Source organism: Syngnathoides biaculeatus, chromosome 10 (assembly GCF_019802595.1).
Source record: "Syngnathoides biaculeatus isolate LvHL_M chromosome 10, ASM1980259v1, whole genome shotgun sequence".
In the NCBI taxonomy this organism is placed as follows: domain Eukaryota; kingdom Metazoa; phylum Chordata; class Actinopteri; order Syngnathiformes; family Syngnathidae; genus Syngnathoides; species Syngnathoides biaculeatus.
Window position 1 is genome coordinate 15,560,272 of NC_084649.1, and position 23,286 is coordinate 15,583,557.

Genomic DNA, 23,286 nt, shown 5'->3' on the forward strand with positions numbered 1-23,286 from the left:
AAAGAAATTCTATAATACTGCCTCCATTTTTAAAGCTAAATGGAATAATAATGTAAATACATAATTGATGTGCTGTTGCCTTAAGGACATTTTATGCAGATTTCCTCATTTTAAAACCATTCCCAGGTGTCTTAATGGCATATTTGTGATATGTGTTCATCCAAAAAAAAATCAGGGACCAACAATTGTAGGATACTTTAAACATCCTATTTTTATTCTTGCTCAAATAAGCATATTTGAGAGGCCTGCCCTCTTTCATGCTAAGTAGAGTTGTTCTTTGACCTACACACAGCAGGCCTGGGTCAATTGCAAGTCCGGCTTCAATTACCATAACAGCCAAGGGCGGAGCTGACTAAATAAATTTCAAACTTACAGAAGTAGAGCCCAAAGTATTGGGGGGGAAAAAGCGAACACCCATAAAGACAATGAAGCCATTTTCACTTGTGGTGGTGGCACCTCACACGCCACACCGTGTGTATGTAGTGCTACTTCATCCACAACTTCACTGAGTAATCAATTATGGGCACTCCAAAGACTCAACTATTTGTGTCCAAACAATTGAAAAGTGAATTTTACATTTTATTAACCCCCCCTACCCCAGTTTGTTTTGTTTGAAGAGAGTGTTTCCAGATGGTTCATTGAAGAGGTGCTGGAGTTGAGGAAATCCTTCAAAGTGGATGACCGTGACAGCTGCCTTTTTGTGGAGATCCTATGTGACCAAAGTCACTAAATGATGTCTGTTTTTCATCACCACTCAAGGTAGCCTCACTTCTTTTGCCAGGTCAGTGTCGCTTAAGGCAAAGAATCCGATTCCATGCTGTCTGTTTTCCACAATATCTAAAGAGAGAGAGAAAGAGAGTGAGAGAAGGGTTTTTACTTTCCTTGTTTTGTTCCCATTTGCCCCCAGATTTTCTCTCCTAGGGTGTACTAGATTTGCATCCAAGGATTGATACAAACTGCTATGTAGAACATTCCATTGACAGCTACAAAGTCCAACCGTCCAGCTAATCTCTATAACGCTCAACCTGTGTAAGGATCACGGCTCTATCAAGCCAGCCCTCAACTCCTTTCAAACGTGCACATTTCAATTCCAAAGTAGTTCGGAATTTGTGCAAAACAAATGAAAACACATTTTCAAATATTAATGTTCAAACAGATAAACTGTAATTTTTTTTTGCAATTATTCACTGCAAATATTAATTAACTTTGAATTTGATGCCTGTGACGTGCCAAAAAAAGCTGTGATGTGGGCATGTTTACCACTTTTCTTCCATCCCTTTCCGTTTTGGCGATTCTCAATCAGTGTTTGGGAACTGCAGGCAATAATTGTTGATTTCTAAGTGAAATTCATTTGTTCAGCAACGCGAGGTCTCCATTGTCAGGTTTTGCGCTTCATAATGCGCTACAAATTTTCAATGTGAGACAGATCTGGAATGCTAGCAGGCCAGTCTTGTACGTTCACTTTTTTACTTCAAGGGCAGGCTGTGGTAACCCTTGCAGAATGTGGCTTGGGATTGTCTTGCTGACATAAGCAGAGAGGTTCCTGAAAAAGGATTGCTTGGATGGCAGCACATGTTCCAAAACCTGTATGTATCTCTCAGCATTAACGCTGCCTTCACACATGTGCAAAGTTACCCATGCCATGGACACGAACATACCCCTATACCAGGACAGAACCTGGCTTTTGAACTTTGCAATAGTAATAATCCAGATGGTCCTTTTCATCTTTGGCCCAGTCTACATCTTTTCCATTATTTCCCAAAACAATTTCAAATGTCAACTTGTCAGACTACAGCACACTTTTCCACTTTTGTGTCAGTTTGTCTCGAATGAAATCAGGCCCGTGACATTTCTGGGTATTGTTGATGTGTGGGTTTATGGGTATATGGCTTTGCATGGTAGAGATTTAACTTGAATCTGTAGATGTGGCAACAATGGTTTTCTGAAGTGTTCCTGAGTCGATATAGCAGGATCTTTTACACCAAGATGTAGGTTTTTATTGCAGTGCTGCCTGAGGAATCGAACGTCACGGGCATTCAGTGTTGGTTTTCAGCCTTGCCGCTTACATACAGGGATTGTCAAGATTCTCTGAATCTTTTGATGATACTATGGACCGTAGATGATAATAAAGAAACAAAGTTATTTTGGGATAATCATAAATACTGCAAAATAAGAGACATTTGAAGCTTTTAAAGTGTGCAGTTTTCGACTCTTTGCTCTGCTACTCTGAATACATCTGGTTTGTCTATTAGCTTGTCCATCTGCCATCCCACCTCTGCAGCAGGTCCAGTTTTTGGGACTTGGAAAGGTATTTCTTTCAGTCAGGCTGTCTGGCTTCCTCCTTTCCGTAGCAACACATCACCACCACTGAACATTGTCTCCTTTCAAAAAAAAAACTATGATAATGAACCAAATCAAATTATGTCATTAATAGAAAGTTGTGACTTGAATAATATATTTAAATATATGCAGCTTTTAACCTTTCCTTTATTCCTTCTTCTGCTGCTCTTTCTTCTTCCCTGGGTTTTCTAGTAGTCTGGATTTCCCAGGTTCCATGCTCCCACTCACAGGAAAGTCTTTGTATTAAACCACAGTGACTGTTCATTGGTGGTCACATCTTTCATTTTATCTGTTGATTTTTGGAGGCGTCTGCATTAGTTCATATCCCATGTGTCACACAAAGACAGTATTTGAGTGTGAAATCTGATGTTACTCACCTGAGTTACGTGTCACCAAACATGAACACATGAAATTTCCACCACTGCTTTCTTTCTTCTCATCATTATTTTTCTGACACTTTCAAATTGGAGTCACAAATACATCGTTGGACCATTCAGTCAGTTTCGAGACAAACTTATCCATGCCTCGACAGCCTGAAGATTTATTTTCTATGAAATGTCTCAATAATTAGACAAAAAGAATCATCCATCCATTTTCTTTGCCGCTTGTCCTCACGAGGGTCGCGGGGAGTGCTGGAGCCTATCCCAGCTGTCAACGGGCAGCAGGCGGGGTACACCCTGAACTGGTTGCCAGCCAATCACAGTGGAATCATACAATTAATCATCAATAATTTCCTACCTCTGGTGCATTACTTTCTGTTAAAAAATAAAAAAAACACAACATACTTCCTGCTGCGTAACTTTACAGAAAGCAAATTATTAATGTAATAATGAGCATTTAGCATCGTTTCTTAATAAAATCTAAAATTTCATTTGTATGAGCTGCATGATTGAGTAAAGCACAAATGTTCTTGTAGATAAGTATTATAGATACAAGAAAAAACTCAACAATCTGACAAAAGTAATTTACAGTAGTTTTTGTAAAAAATCCCACTAAATATTTAATAGAACTTCTGCATGCTGCACTTAAGCACAAAAATACTTGAAGATAAAGGAAATTGAAGATGCAAAAAAATGGCTGAGTATTTGAACAAGTTATATGCAAAGCTGTTACAATATCCAACTAAATATGAATAAAACATCTGTTGGTTATAATTAATAGGTCAAACTGATTTTGATAAACTGTTTTAATAATTCATCAAAAGAAACCTACAAACACAAAAAAGGGCCCTCCAAATGTGTTGCCTTTTGAACAAAACCCTCCAAAATTATCTCTCTCATCAAGCATGTTATCTCTGAAAGGTGATCACGGAAGAAGCTGGAGTGACACTTTGGCGTCAGCAGCCGCTCCCCGGAATACTGCGAGCTTTGTGCGAGACGCCCGCTGACTTCTGCAAAGATGACGGGGGCTCCCCTGTTGACTCTGCCCACGTGCTGCGAGCCAGACAGAGGCGTGTGTCTCGAGTCTGCAGCAGGTACACAAAGATGGCCTCTCTGACACATCCCCACGTACACACACACACACACACACACACACACACACACGTGTCTGTACTCGGGCTAGTATCAAGGTTGTTGTAAGAGTACATATGGGAAGCAAATCCATCTGTGCAACACATCATCACATGGACAGTACTGAATACTTTACAAACATAACCTGGATCTTCATATCCTGTGCAAAAATGGGTATAATATGCAGCAGCGTCAACACTGTTACTGCTCACAAGTACAATTAACCTACGAATTGTTTGACAGTCTCGCTCCCAGGGCGGTCCCCCACATCAATAAAGTATCATTTGTTTTTTTGGGTGATTTCTTTGGTTTATTTAGCCAGGCTGGAAACACATTAGCGTGCCGGTTCCCAGACCCCTTTTTTGTACACTCCGTCAATAAACATTGCAGTTCATAAGACGAGTGGTGTTATTTGCTGGCGGATGTGACTTTAGGGTTATTTGAGATGTAAAAATGTCTGACATTCCTTCGGGTCGGTTGTAAAATTGAAGGGCCAGCCAAAGGAATAGGTACACCTCAAATAGAAGTGGTGTGTCCAAAAGAAAGTCAAGTCCTGTTTATTCGTTTCACCCTTAATCAGAAATGGGTTTCAAATGGCTTCGCAGTCTCCTGGTTCACAGAAATCCACAACATCCCCAGTCTACACCCTAACTCCTCCGAGGGAAGTGGTCCTTCTTAGGATTTGCCCAGATCGGTCGATGCTGAATCCTCTACAACAACAGCCTCGCTTTGCTCGTCACTCCCAGATCAGAGAACAGGGGGAGAAGACCGAGATGAAACAGCAATAAAACAGTCCAAAATACAGATGTTAGGGAATGAGGCCATTTTTGGTTGTACCTCTAACAAAATTTGCGAATTAATGCACGCACACCAAAAAATGTTTGGAAATGCCTTTGTTAACAGTTTAAACCTGAAATATGTCGACTGTAATCACAAAATACTTTATTTAACGTGTTACTATATTACCCTAAAAAAATTAATGACTTATGAAGGATTTTAAAAAAATGCTCTGCAAGTCAAAAGATTCCTTCTGTGTGTGTCACTGAGTTACTGTACCTAATATGGTTCATGGCATTGGTTTGACTGAAATACAGTAAAGGAGTAGTCAAAGCAATTGTCGTTTTGTGGTAGTCGCTAACCCCGTTTGGCCCCACGTTGGAAATGTTTTTCGTCATCCCGGCCAGGATGTCACATGTCCTCGGTTACGATGCTAACTTTGCTGTGTGCGCCGTCGACGTCCCACCCGCCTGCTCCTCCTCTTGCACCCCCCCCTCCATCCCTCCTTACCTCTCTTTTTTTATTCCTGCAACTGCACCAATCCCCTCCCTCTTTCTTTCTCCAATAACCCCCCCCCCTTCATGATTATCTTTCCAGACCTCATTCCTGAACAGCTTGTGACAGAGATGGTTCCCAACATTTTTGCCTGCTTTAAAGTGCGTGTGAATTCTTTATACACCTACTTGACCTTGTGTATTACCTTGCTATACAAATGGATCAATACTTGGCACGCTTCACCGGAGCAATTAGCCACAAATCTTGGTAAATTCGTTTTGGACTTTTAAGGAGTAATCACTATCAATGTGAAGTAAAGCTGTGTCTTAACTCACTCATGTATTTATATATACAGCCAGTTTACTCTTGATTTATTTATTCTTACCAGTGGAGTTAAAAAAATGCCCCACCACATGAAGAAAATGTTTTTGTACCCAAATTGGGGATCAGTTTTAAGACAAATGTTCCTGAAGTAGTACACTTTGAAATAAAATTTAACAAAGTGTTGGAGATCGTCAACTCGAGCATATACTGCAAGACTTCAGCAATGTACTATAGTTGGCCAGCTTCTTTAATGTGTTGGTGAGGCCGCCACAGCGGTGTACCAGTCAAAAGGGAATACATGACTAGAACCTGTGGTGGCTGTTGGAGGTATAGAAGTACAATGAGCTCTTGACAGCTGTTCAAGTTTAGTCTGAGGAATTGTGCTCCAGGACGATTCAGACAACTCTTCATATGTCATTAATTGGAACTTTCGGTAATTCTGTCAGACGGCGCCGACAAGAAGTTCATATGCCACTGAACCCGACGGGGAAGAGCTTGGTGCATAGAGTCTATTTAGATCTTGTGCAGGATTCTTGCATCCCAAATGCACCTACCTGTACACAGTGGTATAAAAACGTATAAACCCCCTTCTCAAATTTTGATATATATATATGGACAGTTTCCAAAGACACGCTGGTGTATTTTGAGCGAGATCCTTCCGAAGAACCCAAGTGTGGTTCAGGTTGAGGTCACAGACTGATGTCTGAACATTCTCCTTCAGGATTTTCAGAACAGAAATTATGGTTCCATCAGTCCCAGCAAGGTGTCCAAGTCCTGAAGGAGAAAAGCCGCTCAAGGCCATCACTCTACCACTAACATGTCAAATGTTGGTTTAAAGTTTTTTGTCTGAAAAGCTGTGCCATATTTACACCACATCTAATGACACACACACCTGTCAAAACGCTACATTTTTTATCTCGTCAGTTCGTACAACATTCTACCAAATGTTTAGGGAATGTTAATGGTTTTTTTTTTTCATTATTTAATGCAAATGTAGGACAAGTCTTCATGTTCTTTTGGACCACCAGTGATTTTTGCCTTAGAACTCTGCCATAGATTCCATTTTTTTCCCATGTCTCTTTCTTGCTGTTGTGACCTTCACTGAGGGAAGGGAAGCCCTCAGTTATTGAGAAGTTGTCCTGAGTTCCTTTGTGACTTGCTGCATGAGTTAATTGTTGTTCTCTTGGGGTCATCTTTGTAGGCCGGCCACTCCAAAGGAAAGCTCACGATTGTTCCATGTTTTTTTTTTTTTTTTTTCGGTTGGATTAATGGCTCTTCTCATGGCTCACTGGAATCCTAAAACTCTAGAAATGCCTTTTTTAACCCTTTTCACAATGATGGATGTTCATTCTTTTCTCAACTGTTAATGAATTTGGTTCGTGTCATTTTGTTACAGATTTGTTTCACCTTTTGTCTAATTTGATTTTGTAAGAGCAGATTCTGTTTAAGTGGTTTCTTGATTAAGCAGGTCTGGAGGTAATCAGACTTGGGTGTGATCAGTTAACAAAATACGTTTTCACACAGGGCCAGCTAAATGAATATTTATTGTTGTTGGGTTTTTTTTTTTAAATTAAATTACTATCCAAAAATAGTCCAAGTTCACCTGGGTTATATTTGTTTGATATTTACATTTGTTTGAAGAGTGTAAACATTGAAGTAGAGAAACTATCCAACAGCAAAAGAACTTCAGAAGGGGGACTGTCTCAAAAAGAGGTTACTGCGCATATGCAACTTTTAATGAGAGTGTTTGGGACAATTTTGCGACACCAAAACCAGAAACACAACACAAAATCAGACAACACAGATTAATGAAACAGCGATTATCTTTATTGATATATAATTCGGTCCTATATGTAAAAGTAGTGACACATTTCAAAATATTGAAATTTCATTATTTCATTTTTAGGTTTTCATTTTTTTTTCGTCTTATTGGTCGTATAGTGCCCTCTATTGGGCAGCCTATAATAGCCCTACAACAGCGCAAAAGGAACATTTTTTTTTTTTGTTTTTGTTATTCTTCAAGGAATTAACTCTTTTTTTCTACGACGGAGATCCGTTCCTACAGTAGCGACTTAACTCGAATTTCAACTCTAGTCGGATTCCACCATGAAAGTAAAAATTTACATCAAAATACTTTGTATAAAAAAAACAAATACAATGAAATAAGCAAGATGATCTACTTAGCATTACTGCTGAGAAGGTGGATGGAGAAGAAGAAGAAGGGGAGGCTGTGCTTAGCTACTGCGAAGGAATCTGGTCCTCACTTCTCTCGCTCTCAAGAAGTATCAAATAACCTTGTTTTGTGATCATTGTATCCAACATAGGAACGGAACATTCGCTAAAATACGGGCTTTGTCTTTGATAATTGTCACCACGGTCGACCGACTAAGGTCTTGGTGGTGTTGGTGTCGCTCCTTTCTCCAATCTTTTTATGATCTTGAGCTTCGTTTCCATGGTAATGGATTTTCTTTTTGCTGCAGAAACATTGCTAAAAGACACAGCGTTCTTCTTTGGGGCGATTATGTCTAAAAAGGAGGGCGAAAAATGCAAAGATACTCCCGGGGTACAAACACTGACAAACATTAGCCAGACAAAATGGCGGATGGGGGACGGGCGTTGTAAAGTCGAAACGTCTTAGTTCGAGACCGTCTTAACCCGAGGACTCCCTATATTCCAGTTCTGAATGTCGAGACATTGCCTGTAAATTTCATAAAGGTATTATGCTGGCCACTATTTCACACAGATTGAGAAAAAAAATTCTCAATACAAACAAAACAGAGACTGTCGGATGTCATACAACTACCGGTAATTGCTTTTTATTTTTACCTGACTGTGTTCCTGCTGGTAAAGCTGCCCTTTTCTGCATTATATGGCAGCTTTGCTCTCTGCCCTCAGTTACCAAGGAAACAGCATAGTGAGTTTGAATGATGATGCAATTTTTTAAAAAAATTACATCCGATGAATTCTCTCCAGTTCCAGACAACAAATGACCACATCGGAATTTGATGTGACCAGCAAATATAAAGCTAGTTATTGTATTGCTTCAAGTTGCTGTTGACTTTCTGTTTGTGTACGCGGCAATAGAAAAACTACAAGTTAAAAGTTAACAGATCAGCCAGTAAGATAAAGTAATTTTCCTGGTATGTGGTCCACATGCTGCGTATGCGGTTGGTGCCCCAGCAGTTTCATTCCTCTTAACACACCAATGAGCCTAACGTGGGTTTTGAACGTGTGAACGCCGGCCCAAACAGGCTCCTAACCGTCAACCAGAGTGTAGAGGAGACCGCCTCCTAAGCTGATATTAGATCTGCAGCCTATGGATGTGTAATTGGTAGTCTAGGGATCCTGTGACTTTGATCGTGAAGCTGCAGGCTTTATGGGACTTCCACTTTGGATGCAGAAAAGAAACAATTATAAGTTACAGTTACATAGTCAGGCAGAGGCCGAGTGGTTAGCATGTCTGCTTCACAGTTCTGAGGGTGCAGGTTTGAATCTCAGCTGCATGTTCTCCCTGTTCTTGCGAGGGTTTCCTCCGAGTTCCTCTCATGTTGCTAAAACATGCATGTTAGTTCCAGTCCGGGGTGGACCCCCGTTTCTCTCGTCAGATGTCAGATGGGATAGACTCCGTTTCACCCGTGACACTAATGAGAATAATTGCTGTAGAAAATGGATGGTTGTTTGTGGACTTGCGTCCTGTGATTTGCTGGCAACCCGTCAAGGGTGGACCCTCGTTCCCCCGTCAAACGTCAGCTGTCATAGACTCGAGCTGGCCTGCGATCCTAAGGAGGAGAAGCGCCCATGTCATGTGTGAAAATGAATGTAAAATGGCATCTGCTAATATAGGATTAAATCAACTTTTACTCTGTTTGGTTCTAGCAAAGGTGTAAATGAATTAAATTGTTTTTGGCAGTAGTACGCTCATGCTTGCCAAATGTAGAGCCCGTGGAGCTTTAAAGGTGTTAATGACAGGATATCCCCATCATCATAATGTGGCGCTCTTAAGTAGGAACTCAATTAACGACCCCCACAAACAAACACATTTTCTTTTTTTTCCCCCTTACATGGCAGTTAGTAGAAAATAGATTCACTGGTGCACCAGCTGCTCCCCGTGGCCAATAAAGTGGCCGAGTTGTTCAAAGGTCAAATCCCACAGGTCACAAGCTGCTCTGGGGTGAAAGACCTTAGAAAGAAGACTCACCCAAGACTGTATCCCCTGTGATTTATTTATAGAAACAAGTTGAAGCTACAAACATTTGCTCCTTTACTCCAGAAAGAAAATATCATTTATGTAATGTGGAGTGCTTTGTTAACATTTACATCATTGTAGTTGTGCTGAAGTAGTGTTTAACACGTGTGTCTCACAGTTCCGAAGTTCTTGGTTTAAATCTCAGATCAAGCCTTCATCTGTGCATTTAGAAATACGCGTGTTAGTCATTGAGGACTTAAAATGTGCGTCCATAAATGTGTTTGTGAGTGGTTTTCTATTTGTCCCTAGTAGCTAGTGCTAGCTGGCTACTTGTTCTCACACAGCCTAGATTCTGAAGAGGAAAAAAGGAGTCAAAGCACGGTTTGGATTTTTGCAAGTGGGGGCAACACTTCATCACCTAGTTGCCAAAGTATACTTTGCCAATTAGTTAGCATAGCCGTGCACGTGGCGCACAAACACCCCAATCCCCACATAGACAATTTATCCGAAGATTTGATTATGTGCTGGGGAGGTGTGACGTGAAAATGACAGATCTTCGCCGAGCCTAGCTGCCAAGTTATGGTTGTAGAAAATTGGTGTGGTGTAAATTCGGCCCAGTGTTACATTACAATCCACCAAAATTGATAAGATTTATATTTTATTTATTCTATTTGATTGAAAGATGTCATTAAATCATCATTAAAGACATTAAATCGTCAACATTTCTATAATATGTCCTCTTTAATCTATACTCTGTTCCAGTTGGTTCGCTGAGCGTTTGTGATAAACGAGCAACATTCATGTTTTGTAATTCCAAGAGCTGCTGGGCCATAACAAAATTCCCATTAATTACTGTAGTCCGGCGCAAATAACGCAAAAATATGTGCGCCTTTTGAACAAACCTGTCGAGGCAAACGCACTCGGTATTTCCAAGTCAGCCTCAGGCTGCGACCAGTTTGCTTTTTATGTCATATTCTTCGAGGAGGCATATTTTGGTGATATATGAGGTTCTCGTGATCTGCTATGCGTTAGACATTTTCAGAACCTTTTGTCGGGCTCCGTTCACATGTGATTTGTATGACACCTGTTGGGAGTGCATTGAGGTCACGCGTACGCAGACAAAGGCTGCATGAAAAGCTTTCTATGAACCTGACATGAAGAAAAGGGGGAGGGAAGCAAAATTTGGAAGCAAAGTTATTTTGGGGGAGAGGGGGGCTTCTGTGGCAGCATCTGGGGGGGGAAAGGAGTGGTCTCGGACTGATGGAAGGAGGTATGGGGGGGGACTGGAAGACAGAATGGGAGGGAAAGTGGGCTCAGATTTCAGCCTCACTGGGGGTAGGGGGCCGGGCTGATATTTGGGAATATACGAAGATTCATTGAAGGCAACGGGGACATAAAACTACCGCTTGTGGCCCGCAAAGCGGTCGGTGCTGAGCTTGTTCTTGCAGGTCCGAGTCCTGCCTGCCGGATTTCTTCTGCCCCCCCCCACCCCTGCTCCTCCCCCCGTCAAGGGCGATTCTCTGTTGAATGGTGCGGCTTTGAAATCACCGGAGGACGCACGCACTTGAGAGACTCCGTTGGCGCAAAAACTTCTTTTTCCCTCCAGGGCCACTGCGTGTCTAATATTTAGACATGGTCAGCTTCCTGGATTCAAGGACTCTACTGCTACTTGCAGCCGCACAAGTGTGCCTATTAGCCGTTGTCAGGTGTCAGGACGATAACCGTAAGTCCCCTTTTGCTTGTCTGACTACTTCTTCACATCCTCGTGCGTCCAAGTGGTCGTTTTTGCGCATGGTGCGATGCTTTTACAGACAAGTTGGAAGCAGTTGGCTGGTTTAGAAGAGGAGGTGTGTGTGTGTGACTAATAGTTATGTGGACCTTCTGGCGAATAAGTGGGATGGTTGCCTGTGTCCACTGCCTTCCCTGGTGGCATAAAACATGACTTAGACGAGTAAAAGTGAAAAACGAGATAACTCACACAAAAGCTAGAGTCAAAATCTCCAAAGTTTGGGTTCCCATCTTCCTTACTCTCCCTCCTCCTCCTTCTGCTGCTGCTAAGATGAACAACCTTGTGGGTGTTTTATGAGTGTTGCCAGGCTCACCTTTTAACTGTAGATTCACTTAATCTGAAGCAGAGGCTCCTGAAGCTTTTACACTTTAAAAAAAAAAAAAAAGATGAAGGCTCTCCAAGTACCACTTAACCAACATTAAAATACAGTAGCTTGTTCATTAAAAAAAAGTTATTTCTACAAAAATTCTAATATTGTAAGCCACTGTAACATTACTGTATTCATTGTTTAAACATTGACACTGCACGTGAATTTGGCAACATTTAAAATCACATTAATAAGGATTCAATGTAAATGTATTGTAATTTAAAGTTAAATACAACTAAACGGTGAGTAACAAATGTACTGTACTGGATTTTTTTTTTTAAAGTGCACAATTTAACATCAAATTCAATGCTTCCTCCACACCTGTACCACATTGACGTTCATTGATATTGAGGGTGAGGAGGGAGGGTTGAGCAAAAACTGCTGAAAGGTGGTCAGGCTCAAGGGCCTTCGGTGAAAAGCGTTCACATTCCATTGCCGTCAGAGGGCAATCCAGGCAAATCTCTGCTTGCCTCCATTTTTTCAAGTTCACTACTGAGTAATATTTGCATGACAATTTTAAATGTTAGCCACTTCATCAATAATTGAATAAATTGGCTATGGAGGCCCTCTGAAGTGAAGCTGAGTCCCCACGAGAGGTTTAAGAGTGAGGGATGGGCTCTAGGAATCACGTTCCATAAGCAAGTTTTCCATCTGCTTTAAAGATTAGCCATAAAATGTGACAGTCCGCCTGCGTGGAAGCAAGAGAGGGTTGGGGGGGAGAAAATAGAAGATGCGGGCTTTTGTTATCTTCTTGAAAATGATCAAGGTGTATTTTCAGCCTAGAAATTGGGACAAAAGTGGGATTGTTGGGCCAAAGTAAAAGCCAGTCAGGTCTCAGGTTTCCCTCACCAAAACGCTGGCCCCTCTGTTATAATGCGCCCCCTTCCCTTTTTCTCACTGTTACCTTGGGCAAAAAAAAAAAAAAGGATGGAGAGTGGTAGTAAAGTTATATGAGGAGTCTTAGGTCACTTTTTTGACCTTTTCAGTAAAAAGAGAAAGGCGGGAGGGGGGGGGGGGATCCTGGATTGCTAAACTTCAACCAGACAGCATAAGATGGAAAACAGCCCCTCAAGATGCACCTGGGAGCACTTAATGCTTTTCATTTTTGTACCCCCATCTCCTTTCTTCTGGAGGGAAAAGTTGCCAGCACGACGTATTTGCATCCTTGCAACAACCCCACCACCTCCCCAATTGAAGCAGACATGTGCCTCCATCAAAAGGTCCGCACATGAACGCTGAACACTTTTCCAACCCCCGGCACCCAGGTGGGCTCCCAAAAACCCCATGTTGTGTTTACGCAACAACAAAAAAAAAAGTTTATGAATTCCCCGCTCTGTCCCCCCCTTCAGAAAGGCCTCATTCATTCACGGCACGCGGGGGGCCTCTAGGTCACCTCCACCTGAATGTAAACAGGGCTACTGAATTTGGAGGGTGGGGGAGATTTTCTGGATTCCCTCGCATGAGTTGCACAAGCAGTCGCAGCATCTGTGAGTGGAAAAATCAACTCCAGTGCTAGCAACAAGCTCATTGTTGGGAGGGGGGGGGGGGCTTTAATGTACAGTAGCAGCTTTGAGAGCCCCACTCGGTCTCTCCTCTCCAATAAATGAAAAGCAGAGCTATGTTGAATGTTTTTTTTCCCCCATTTCATTTTATTGAATTCCCTATGATTTTATTTGACTTCATTGTTTGCACATGGTCTACAGTTCTTGTGATTTCCTTCAAGGCTCCATGCTGCAATATTAGAGCGCCATCCCGTGGTCATGTCTTATATTGACTGTGATTGGGATGAAAGCGTCTCAGCTCGTATAATAACCAACGTAATTCATCACTCTCATAAATTTGAGTGGATATGTTTGTTTTACAAATGATCATCAGAAGTTACGTTAGGAGGTATTCATTTTACATTTTTAATATCTTCATGTTCTTTTTCAATCCAGTAAATGGTGGGAAATGTTTTGTTTTTCACTGATCCGAGGCCATTATTACCTTTATGAACAAATGGTTGCAAATATCACACTAAAAATTTTAAGCATTTGTTGCAAAGATTCTTCTGGGGGCGTTTCATTTCTTTTTTAAAAAAATAATTTTAAAATAGCAGGTGAGATTTAAAATCACTTTCAGCCCATCTGTGGGCCCCAGGCTGTAGGTTGCCCACCCTTATCCTGGCTCATTCTACTAAATTGGCAACATCCTTTGGAAATGGAACCCAATGTAGGAACTATTTGAAATTCTTAGTGTTTTGACACTTTCATGTGAGATTTCCAGAAAGCACCACACATACAAATGTTTTGTGAGTTTACGTGTAAACGTCAGGCTTCACTCAACAGTGTCAAACGGAAATGAGTGCAAATTAGTACGACATTTTCATTTGTTCTGAGTGAGCAGCCACAGCATTTGGCGCATATGCACGAAACACACAACTCTGCGAAGAAGATATTGCTCAATTTTACTGTTGATTCGAGTGTCAAACTGCACCGCATCACACTGACAGTTGCAGAAAATGTTTTTGCCTCTCTTATCATGGTCAAATTACAGATTTAGTTATGTTTGTATAAGGAGGACTAAGCGGTAAGTGTATTCCATCCTGCCATTTTCAACATATACAGTATAGGTGCATCTTAATAAGTTAGAGTAGGGGGAGAAATCATTTTCGATAAATACTTATGTTGCATAGCAGAGCTGTGGATCAATTCTAAAACAATTTTCTTTCGCCTTCGTTTTGAGACAATTAAAAGCTCTGAAACAATTGTGATGTAGCGCATGAATCTGAAATCGCAGCCGTAATGAAATTGGGTTATGTGGAGAGTAATAGGAGATAAAAAAGAAAAAAAATGATGAGAATAAAATTATACAATTCAGATTCACTTGTTTGAAATCCAACTTTGTTCCCTCTTCAAACGTAAACATGGAATAACATTTTGGGCTTATCTCATAAAAATACAACTTTATTCTGTTTCTCCTTGTAAAAATCAAAACTTTTTTTCTTGAAAAAAAATCATTCCTTTTGTCTCATGATGTTGCTTAACTTAATTTCCCCCCAAAAAGACTTCTTTATAATCTATCACAGATGGAAATTTGTGATTTTCCCTCTTTTGACAACTCCAAATCAAGAAATTAGAATATTACGGTATGTTAAAACATATCAAAATGATTTTTAGTCTAGAAATTAGCTATGAATTTGTCTTCTGGGAAGTACTGTAAAATGAAAAAATACCCTTTGAACTTTTCAATAACACTCTGATTTGTTGAGATGCACCTGTACCTATGAAATCCATACTATGTGCTTATCTGACATACCCCCACCCCCTACACCCCCCGCATGCCCTGTGGCTGGCGCAGAGGGCGATGCTCTTAGCTGCTTGCAGGACGGCCAGCGCTTTAGCGACAAGGACGTGTGGAAGCCCGAGCCGTGTCGCATCTGCGTGTGCGACACCGGAACCGTCCTGTGCGACGAAATAGTCTGCGAGGAGCTCAGAGACTGCCCCAAGCCCGAAATCCCATTCGGAGAGTGTTGCCCCATCTGCGCCGCTGACCCGCCGCCGCCCATTGGTTGTAATTTATTTATCTCAATCCTCTCATAAATAAATTACCCACACCTTGTTATTTACTTTGGGGTAGGTGGAGAAAATACTTTCTTTTCTTTTTGCCACCTCAAAGTTAAATACAAGATTTGAAAAAAAATTTTTAAAAATCCTGATTTCATTGAAATGCTTCCCTAAAGTTTTTTTTTTTCCCCACAAGCTCACCTTGGAATAGTCTTTTACTATCGTGATGTTTAAAAAAAAAACAACAACAACCATGTGTGACTCATTCAAGGAAATACCTTAAGTCAAGGAGAGGCAACTTCACATTTTTATCCCTCACTCTCTCAGTACTTTGGTGAGTGATGTGGTGAGAAAAGTACGAGGGCTTCATGAATGAGTTTTACATTAAAAAAAAAAAAAGAAGAAAAAAACTCACTGGGGAAGCATGAATGAAACCGAGTGCTCAGCTGTTGATTGAATGAGATGCTTTAACACTGTCCGTTCACATGCTACAAACGTGTTAAATTGCATAGTTTCCCATTAGAAGTCCACATTTCTTAAATGTGAACTTCTATTTGCGCAACTTTGTGTTTTTCTTGACCAGCAGTAGGATTTTTGAAGTTAACATGAGGAAATGTTTTTACATTGTGACTGTCCAATGAAAACTGTCCAATTCTATCTTTCCACACATTTTCCAACTATAGATCATTTATCCTCATCAAAGTCACCGCTGAGCTGGCTTTGAACGACAGGTGGGGCGCACCCATGACTGGTCGCTTGCCAATCGGCACAAATAGACAAACAGCCATTCATGTTTGCACTTTTGGACAATTTCAAGTACTGTACTTGTATTGAAGACAAACCCCCCCCCCCCCCAAAAAAAAACACGTTCTTTTGGAAGACGGCACAGTGGTTCAGCTGGTAAAGCGTCGGCCTCACACACTTCTGAAGACCCGGGTTCGTTCCCGGCCCCGCCTGTATGGAGTTTGCATGTTCTCCTCGTGCCTGCGTGGGTTTTCTCCGGGAGCTACGGTTCCCTCCCACATCCCAAAAACGTGCAACATTAATTTGACACTCTAAATCGCCCCCAGGTGTGATTGTGAGTGCGACTGTTGTCTGTCTCCATGTGCCCTACAATTGGCTGGCAACCAGTTCAGGGTGTCCCCCGCCTCCTGCCCGTTGACAGCTGGGATAGGCTCCAGCACTCCCCCAACCCTCGTGAGGATAAGCGTCAAAGAAAATGGATGGATGGATGTTCTTTTTGATGATTTCCATTGGACAGTGCGAATGTGTTATTTCCCCTATTTTTAGGAGATCAAACATTTCAGTGTTGATTTCAAACAACAGCAACAATTACTTAATAGATGTAATAATGTTTTTTTTTTTTTTTTTTTTACAAATACACAAAGTGCATCTAAAAATGTACTCTCTTGACTGCCGAGTATATTTTTTGTTTGGTCCTAGTAGGTCTCAAATTGGCTCAAACACACACAAAGTAAAACCTCAAAAAATACATCTCTTCTAGAAACACCATACTGAGTAAAACTAAAATACAACAGGTAATAGACATTAGCCTGGACATTTAATATTCAGCATGAATAAGGTCGAATTTTCATCCTTAAAAAGTATATTTAATATTTTTATTAGTCACTGTAACTGCAAGGAAATTTTGTACATCAACACTGCGCTTAGATACACAATTTTTTTTTTTTTAAATAGTACTTAATGATAACAATAATATCTAACTAATCAGAACTAAAGAGAAATGTTACCTAGATCAGTGATTGGAAACAATCAGTTCTAAAAAATTACCACAAAGTATTACTTAAATGCATCTGAACTAGTCTTTTAAAAAATGTGCTGTACTGGATAAAAAAATTTAAACAACTTTAACATGCACAGCTTGAACAATTAATTGATTCTTTTTCACACCGCTAGAGGGAGTCTACGTACTACTTCGTTAATGCCATCAAATTACTGTAACCATCCCTTCCATCCATTTACCGTCCTGCTTATCCTCACCAGCATTGGCATTATACTGAAGCCTATCTTTGGGCCAGAGGACCCCCGAAACCGGTCAAAATTAATGTTATTCTCTTGACTTCAACTAATTTGACTTTTAAATATGCCAAAAAACACCTGGATAGAAACAAAACGTGAGTACATTTTTGAGGGTCACCCTGGATTTTATTGTGCTCTCTTTCATCGCCTGCTGCCTGGCAGATGCTAAGACGCATCTGCCTTTTGCTTTAACACTTTTATGCTCCAGATGGAGATTCAGCAACATCCAAATGGGCAATTCGGAGGTACCAAGATATCACATTTTTGCAGGGTTCTCTTTAGAGTGGACTATTTTTTTTTTTAAAGCGGTAGACAAAACAGGCGTGTCAGCGTGTCAGGACAGATGTTTAAAATGTGTTTTTGTGTTGTTTATTAACCTGTGTGCTAACTTTTTTTTTTTTTATCATCTACTGCCACGTCACAGGAACACCTGGAGCTAAGGTGAGTTTTGTGTGTGTGTGCACGTGTAACGTCTGTCCTGTGTTCATTTTATAGCCTGTTGCTCTTAGATGTTTAGCCATTGCGGTACCAATGGAAATTTCTTCTGATGTGTTCTGTTCTTCGGTTCAGTGAGATTGCAGGAGATTTTTATTTCAATGTCTTACTTGGCTAATTCTACAAAGGAGACTTTCCTGTAAAATGCCTTAAATTCAGTCATGTCTGGCTGTGTACTTTTACCATGTTCCCTCAAAGTAGTCAAAAAATGTCCAAAATGTTATTCAAAGATTTACTGTCACAAATGACATAAAACATAATCCATATTACCTTGTGCAGTAGCAGCAGGGCATTTTTAGGCACCTAGGGTTAATTAATATATATTTTTTAATATATATAGTTCAGGTTATACCCTGGATTTACTATTTATGATGATATTGGATATCTTTTATGGTCGTTTTCCTCAAATAAATCGTCTAAAAAAATCATATTGCACTATTATCCATCATCAATTACATCACTGACTCCATGGTAACGTTCAGATTTACGGATGACAAATCTGCTATGGTAAAGATGCCTATTGTGGTAGTGATACATTGAAATAATACTGTATATATTTCACTTTTCCGACTCCATGTTGTTTTAATTGTGTGGCAGGTGTGTATTTGAGATTTGGCATTTATTTGTTGAAGTGGAAGCGTATAGTTGGGCAAAGCATCTGTTATTAACTGTTTTTCTGTTTTGTTTTGTTTTCTCACAGGGCCAGAAAGGTGAACCAGGAGATATTACCGATGTAAGTTAATGCCACATAACGGTCACCACACAAATTATTAAAGAATAAGATTGTAAATTTACAATGTTGTTGTTGATGTTACTGTGGAAATGCAGTCAGTTACAATTACAAGTTACTCAGTTGAAAATGAAATAGTAATGTAACCATTTCAATGACATTCTCAAAATAATGTAACTAATTACATTTGATTAGATTATAATTATTTGTCTTCATTTCTTAATGAATGCATCAACACGACTCTTGGATGTTTCCGGTAAAATGTGGATTAAATGTATCCATCATTCATTTGGAATTCACCACATATTTGTTCTTTACACAAATAATAAACGGTAAACAAAACAATGAAATATATTCATATTATGTCTGTTTCCTGTAGAAAACCACTATACCATACCATGTTGACCTAACAACAAATGTGAACATTTTAAACAATATTGCTTGATATGACCACCCACATAAGTGAAGATTCCAAAAGAAAGAAAAAAGCCCAGAATGGTCAAAAGTGTAACTATAAGTCAATCGTTTTAAAATCTCAGACAAAAAGCTAAATTGCACCGCGACGTGGTGCTTGAAGGTCATATTTGGAAAACTATGTCATCTTTGAGAAGACGACAGAATGGCACTTGACCAGAGACAGCCAATCACGGTCTTTAGAAGGAGGAAGAGATATGGAGAAGAAAAAAAATTAAATGCTGTAATATTAAAATTGCGATCTGCTGTATTTTCTCCCAGTAATGTCAATTTTTGTCCATCAGTCTATTTTCCATGGCTTACTCTGGGCGAGGGGTTGGCTTCACCCTCAACTGGTCGCATAGAAACAAACAAAAATGCGCACTCAAGTCAAAAATTACACTTAAATACATTTTGTACTTCAGTTCTGTCATCCCGTTACATGTCATTAGTTGCCCCCCAATGCTGTTGATATGTACTCAGTGAGCTCGAAAGGCCCCATTGTTATCCAAGGCCTACAAGGGACCACCTGGAAACACTTTGCCCCTCCGAGTACACAGTACAGTACTTTTCGGCTTGCAAAAACGGAATTGTTTATCCTATCGTTCGTTGAAATGCTTTCCCGTTTGAAGGTTAGCCATTAACGAGTCTGCTCTGATGAGTGGGGGATGGGACTAATCCCTTGCTCCCCGCCTTTGTAAACTGGAAAGACATCCAAAATGCGGAAAGCTTTTGAAGCTCTGCGGAAGAACGTTGAGGGACGCATCGGGATTGGTAGACTTTTACCATGAATAGTACGATGAACAATCTCGACTTTTGTAGGATTATGTAGTATATTTCAGTAACACGACTCACAACATTGCGGCACTGTGGCTCAGCTGGTAAAGCGTTGGCCTCAGAGTTCTGAGGTCCCAGGTTCAATCCTGTACCCGCCTGTGTGGAGTTTGCATGTTCTCTCCGTGCCTGCACGGGTTTTCTCTGGGCAGTCCGGTTTCCTCCCACTTCCCAAAAACATGCAACATTCATTGGACCCTCTAAATTGCCCTTTGGTGTGTTTTTGTGAGTGTGAATGGTTGTTTCTATGTGCCCTGTGATTGGCTGGCAACCAGTTCAGGGTGTACCCTGCCTCCTGCCCGTTGACAGTTGGGATAGGCTCCAGCACTTCCGCGGCCCTTGTGAGGATAAGCGGCTAAGAAGATGGATGTATAAATGAATGAATCATCTTATAATAGCCCCCATTTTTCCACATTCTTTGATTGCTTCAAACCATTTAACGTCAAGGTAGTGACGCAATTTTGGATCTCTTGTATGCTTGGGGTGGAACATTTCACATTATCCACGGTGCGGTTCATAAATATTTGTTTTATTGGCCTCTGGTTTTGGTTTGGGTTAGTACACGTTGACTCTTGGGAAATTCAATTGTTTTGTGTAGTTAAGTTAAAATGCAAAGTATGTACACAGCATGATAATTAATTATTGTTGGTTTTTGTACTATTGAAATTAATTTTTAATCAGAAGTATAGGTAGATTTGTGAGTCTATAAATGTTTATAAAAACTCAACTGATTACATAGTTGTATATGTGGCATAGTTAAATCCACATAAACTGAGACGTTTCATAATTCATATGGGGGAGTGATTATTATATACTAATGACAATGATATGTAAATGAGCTCAGCTCATAAATTAAGTTCACTCGAAATGTTAATTTTAACTGCTGAAGTCTTCCATTCAGGTCAAGACAACATTATTAATAGGAGTTGCAACTCCATGTTGTCGGTTTTATGCGACATGGAGCGTTAGAGACCAGTGGTGGCTTCCGATGGTCTCTCTCGTGTTATTTTGAATCCCCCTCGAGTTCAAGGCAAGACACGCCCCTCTGCAATATGATTGGAGGGCATGCCAGGCCATTGCATCGATCTAAAAATAATGGCTATTCTTTAATGATGTAATTGCGTCAATTAAATGACGCACACATTAAAGATTTTCCCCTCATTTTATTTTATTTGAAAAAAGTTTGTGCTTTCTAGTTCACCCACACTTTTGACAGAAAACGACCCTTGTGAGGATAAGCAGCTTGGATGGATGGATGGATGGATGGATGGATGGATTCTCTAATTACTAACTGATGTACTGTATTTCCTTTCCTGTCCCCAAAAACAGGTCATAGGACCAAGAGGACCACCCGGCCCAATGGTCCGTTCTCACTTCTTACTTTTTCCATTCGCCGCATGTAAAGGAGTAAACCTTGGATCTAACATGACGTGCTCCCTCAGGGCCCACCAGGAGAGCAGGGACAGCGAGGACCAAGAGGAGAAAAGGGAGAGAAGGTCAGTCTCCTACAGCCTCAAGATATGTCACTTTTAAGGTAGTACAGTAAGGAGAGGTTGGAGTATACAGAGAAAATGGCTTTTCACAGAGTCTCGTGTTATTTACATTAAGCCGGGACTCAAGCGGGCCTGTTGGGGACACTTGATGTAAAACTTGGGCCTCCCATCGTGGGCACGCAGCAATCCACGCAACCTTACATCGGCATCTTTTACAGTACACGATTCTGTGTTGGCATTCAGATTTTACACATGGCCGGCCGCCTCTCAGCACATTCTTGCGATTTGTTAATGCACGCATCGTCTGCCTCCTTAACATGTCCTCAAGGGGAATATTTACACCCATTCTGCTGCAAAGTCGAAGTTGGGGCTTGACTAATTGTTGGCCCCCCAGCAGCAGCAGGAGTGAAGCGTTCGCAAGGTCACATAACATCCAATGAAGAAACACTCAGAACAGAACAGAATAGGAATTTATCAGCGTTGTTCTGCAACAATAAGAAGTAGAATAGTGACATATTACAAACCTATGTATGTCTACCAAAATGGAGTACTCTAGTGAAAATATATACACAAATGTACATCCAAGGTCCAAAATGTCATTAACAGCAGGGACACACTTTAAGCAAAAAATATTGCACTAATAAAGCTATTAGGCGTGTCATTTGACTTGTAATAAACACTATATTTTTGGTACGGTATGACATAAATATGCACAAAAAACTATTTTCAACATATTTCGGAATAGAACAGCAATTTTAACATGAGCATCAATGTCACTGTGAAGTCATCAAAATCTTTGGGCCATCATGAAAATCGAGCAGAACTCTGAGGTCTTATTAAAAATGATGAAACACTTCGGCACACACAAGCACAATATGTGTCAAAAAATCTTTTTCCTTCATTTTATATCTTATTACTTAAAAATGGATTGTGTGTATGTACCACTGCTTTGCTAATTACAGTGTGTAATAAGTGATTATTTGTTATTTGATAAAAATGAATCATTTTGATCATGTATATTCATATATATTTACACGTATATAATATTTTACGTGTCCCTGAAATTGCTGTCCACTCTGCCTTTAAGGCACTGGTGTCAAACTCCAGACTTCTGGGCCAGATCCGGCCTGCCACATGATTTTATGTGCCCCATGAAGGGAAATCTAGTGTGTCAACTTCCATGATTCTTGTGACAATCTATAAGAAAATTTCAAATTGTCATGTATCATCATTGATAATGTTGAGATATTGCAAGCACTTGTTGTTACTAAACATGAACAATATTTGGAAAAGCCCATTACCCTTGATTATTGGTTCCAGAACTGGTTCATAAATTTTGGTTTTAAGTTTTATGGTTTCACAGTCCTCACGGCACTCTCAGGGAAACTGTAACTACAATCTGGCCCAACGATGGGTTACTAGCCCTTTAAGAAACCCTTTGACATTTTCAGTGATGTTAAAACCAGAATTTTCTAAATTTCTAACCCTTCTTCAACAAAGGCTGACACGGTGGATAGCTGTAGACCAAATACTGACACTAATCTTAATCATATAATTTGTGTAGTTGGATGCTGTCGGTCTCAACATTAACATTCTGTTAATTTAAAAACAAGTGCAGGCGTCTGCTAAATATGCGTTTGTAATGGCGTAACAGGTACATACTAAAATCTTAACTTTTGGGGGGTGAAATGGGAACGTTTGAAAAACATAGTGATATCAATTTATTAATGTATAGTACAAACTGGAACAACAATGTATAACTAAAAGGTACCAATGCTTATGTACTCGTGAGCCACAATATTTTATACAACTTAACCAGATCTGGTACAAAAGTCATTCAGATCACTTTGCAAGGCAATAAGTCGACTAAAAATATTACAATGTGATTCTTTTTCCACCAAACAATC

The 23,286-nt window shown here is 40.2% G+C and overlaps 1 protein-coding gene across 2 annotated transcripts in view; it reads left to right on the top strand.

The window, feature by feature from the left end:
- Positions 1 to 684: 684 nt before the first annotated feature.
- Positions 685 to 23,286, top strand: part of col2a1b (collagen, type II, alpha 1b) — a 62,361-nt gene continuing 39,759 nt past the window's right edge. The window contains exons 1-7 of one of the 2 annotated variants that reach the window (XM_061833221.1): positions 685 to 759; positions 3,642 to 3,814; positions 15,129 to 15,338; positions 17,799 to 17,815; positions 18,570 to 18,602; positions 21,216 to 21,248; positions 21,329 to 21,382. In XM_061833221.1, the coding sequence (XP_061689205.1) occupies positions 3,739 to 3,814; positions 15,129 to 15,338; positions 17,799 to 17,815; positions 18,570 to 18,602; positions 21,216 to 21,248; positions 21,329 to 21,382 (423 nt within the window). In that variant the 5' untranslated portion in view covers positions 685 to 759; positions 3,642 to 3,738. Of the gene's footprint in view, positions 760 to 3,641; positions 3,815 to 11,195; positions 11,357 to 15,128; positions 15,339 to 17,798; positions 17,816 to 18,569; positions 18,603 to 21,215; positions 21,249 to 21,328; positions 21,383 to 23,286 lie in introns of those variants that run through there. The other variant, XM_061833220.1, reaches the window with a different exon arrangement.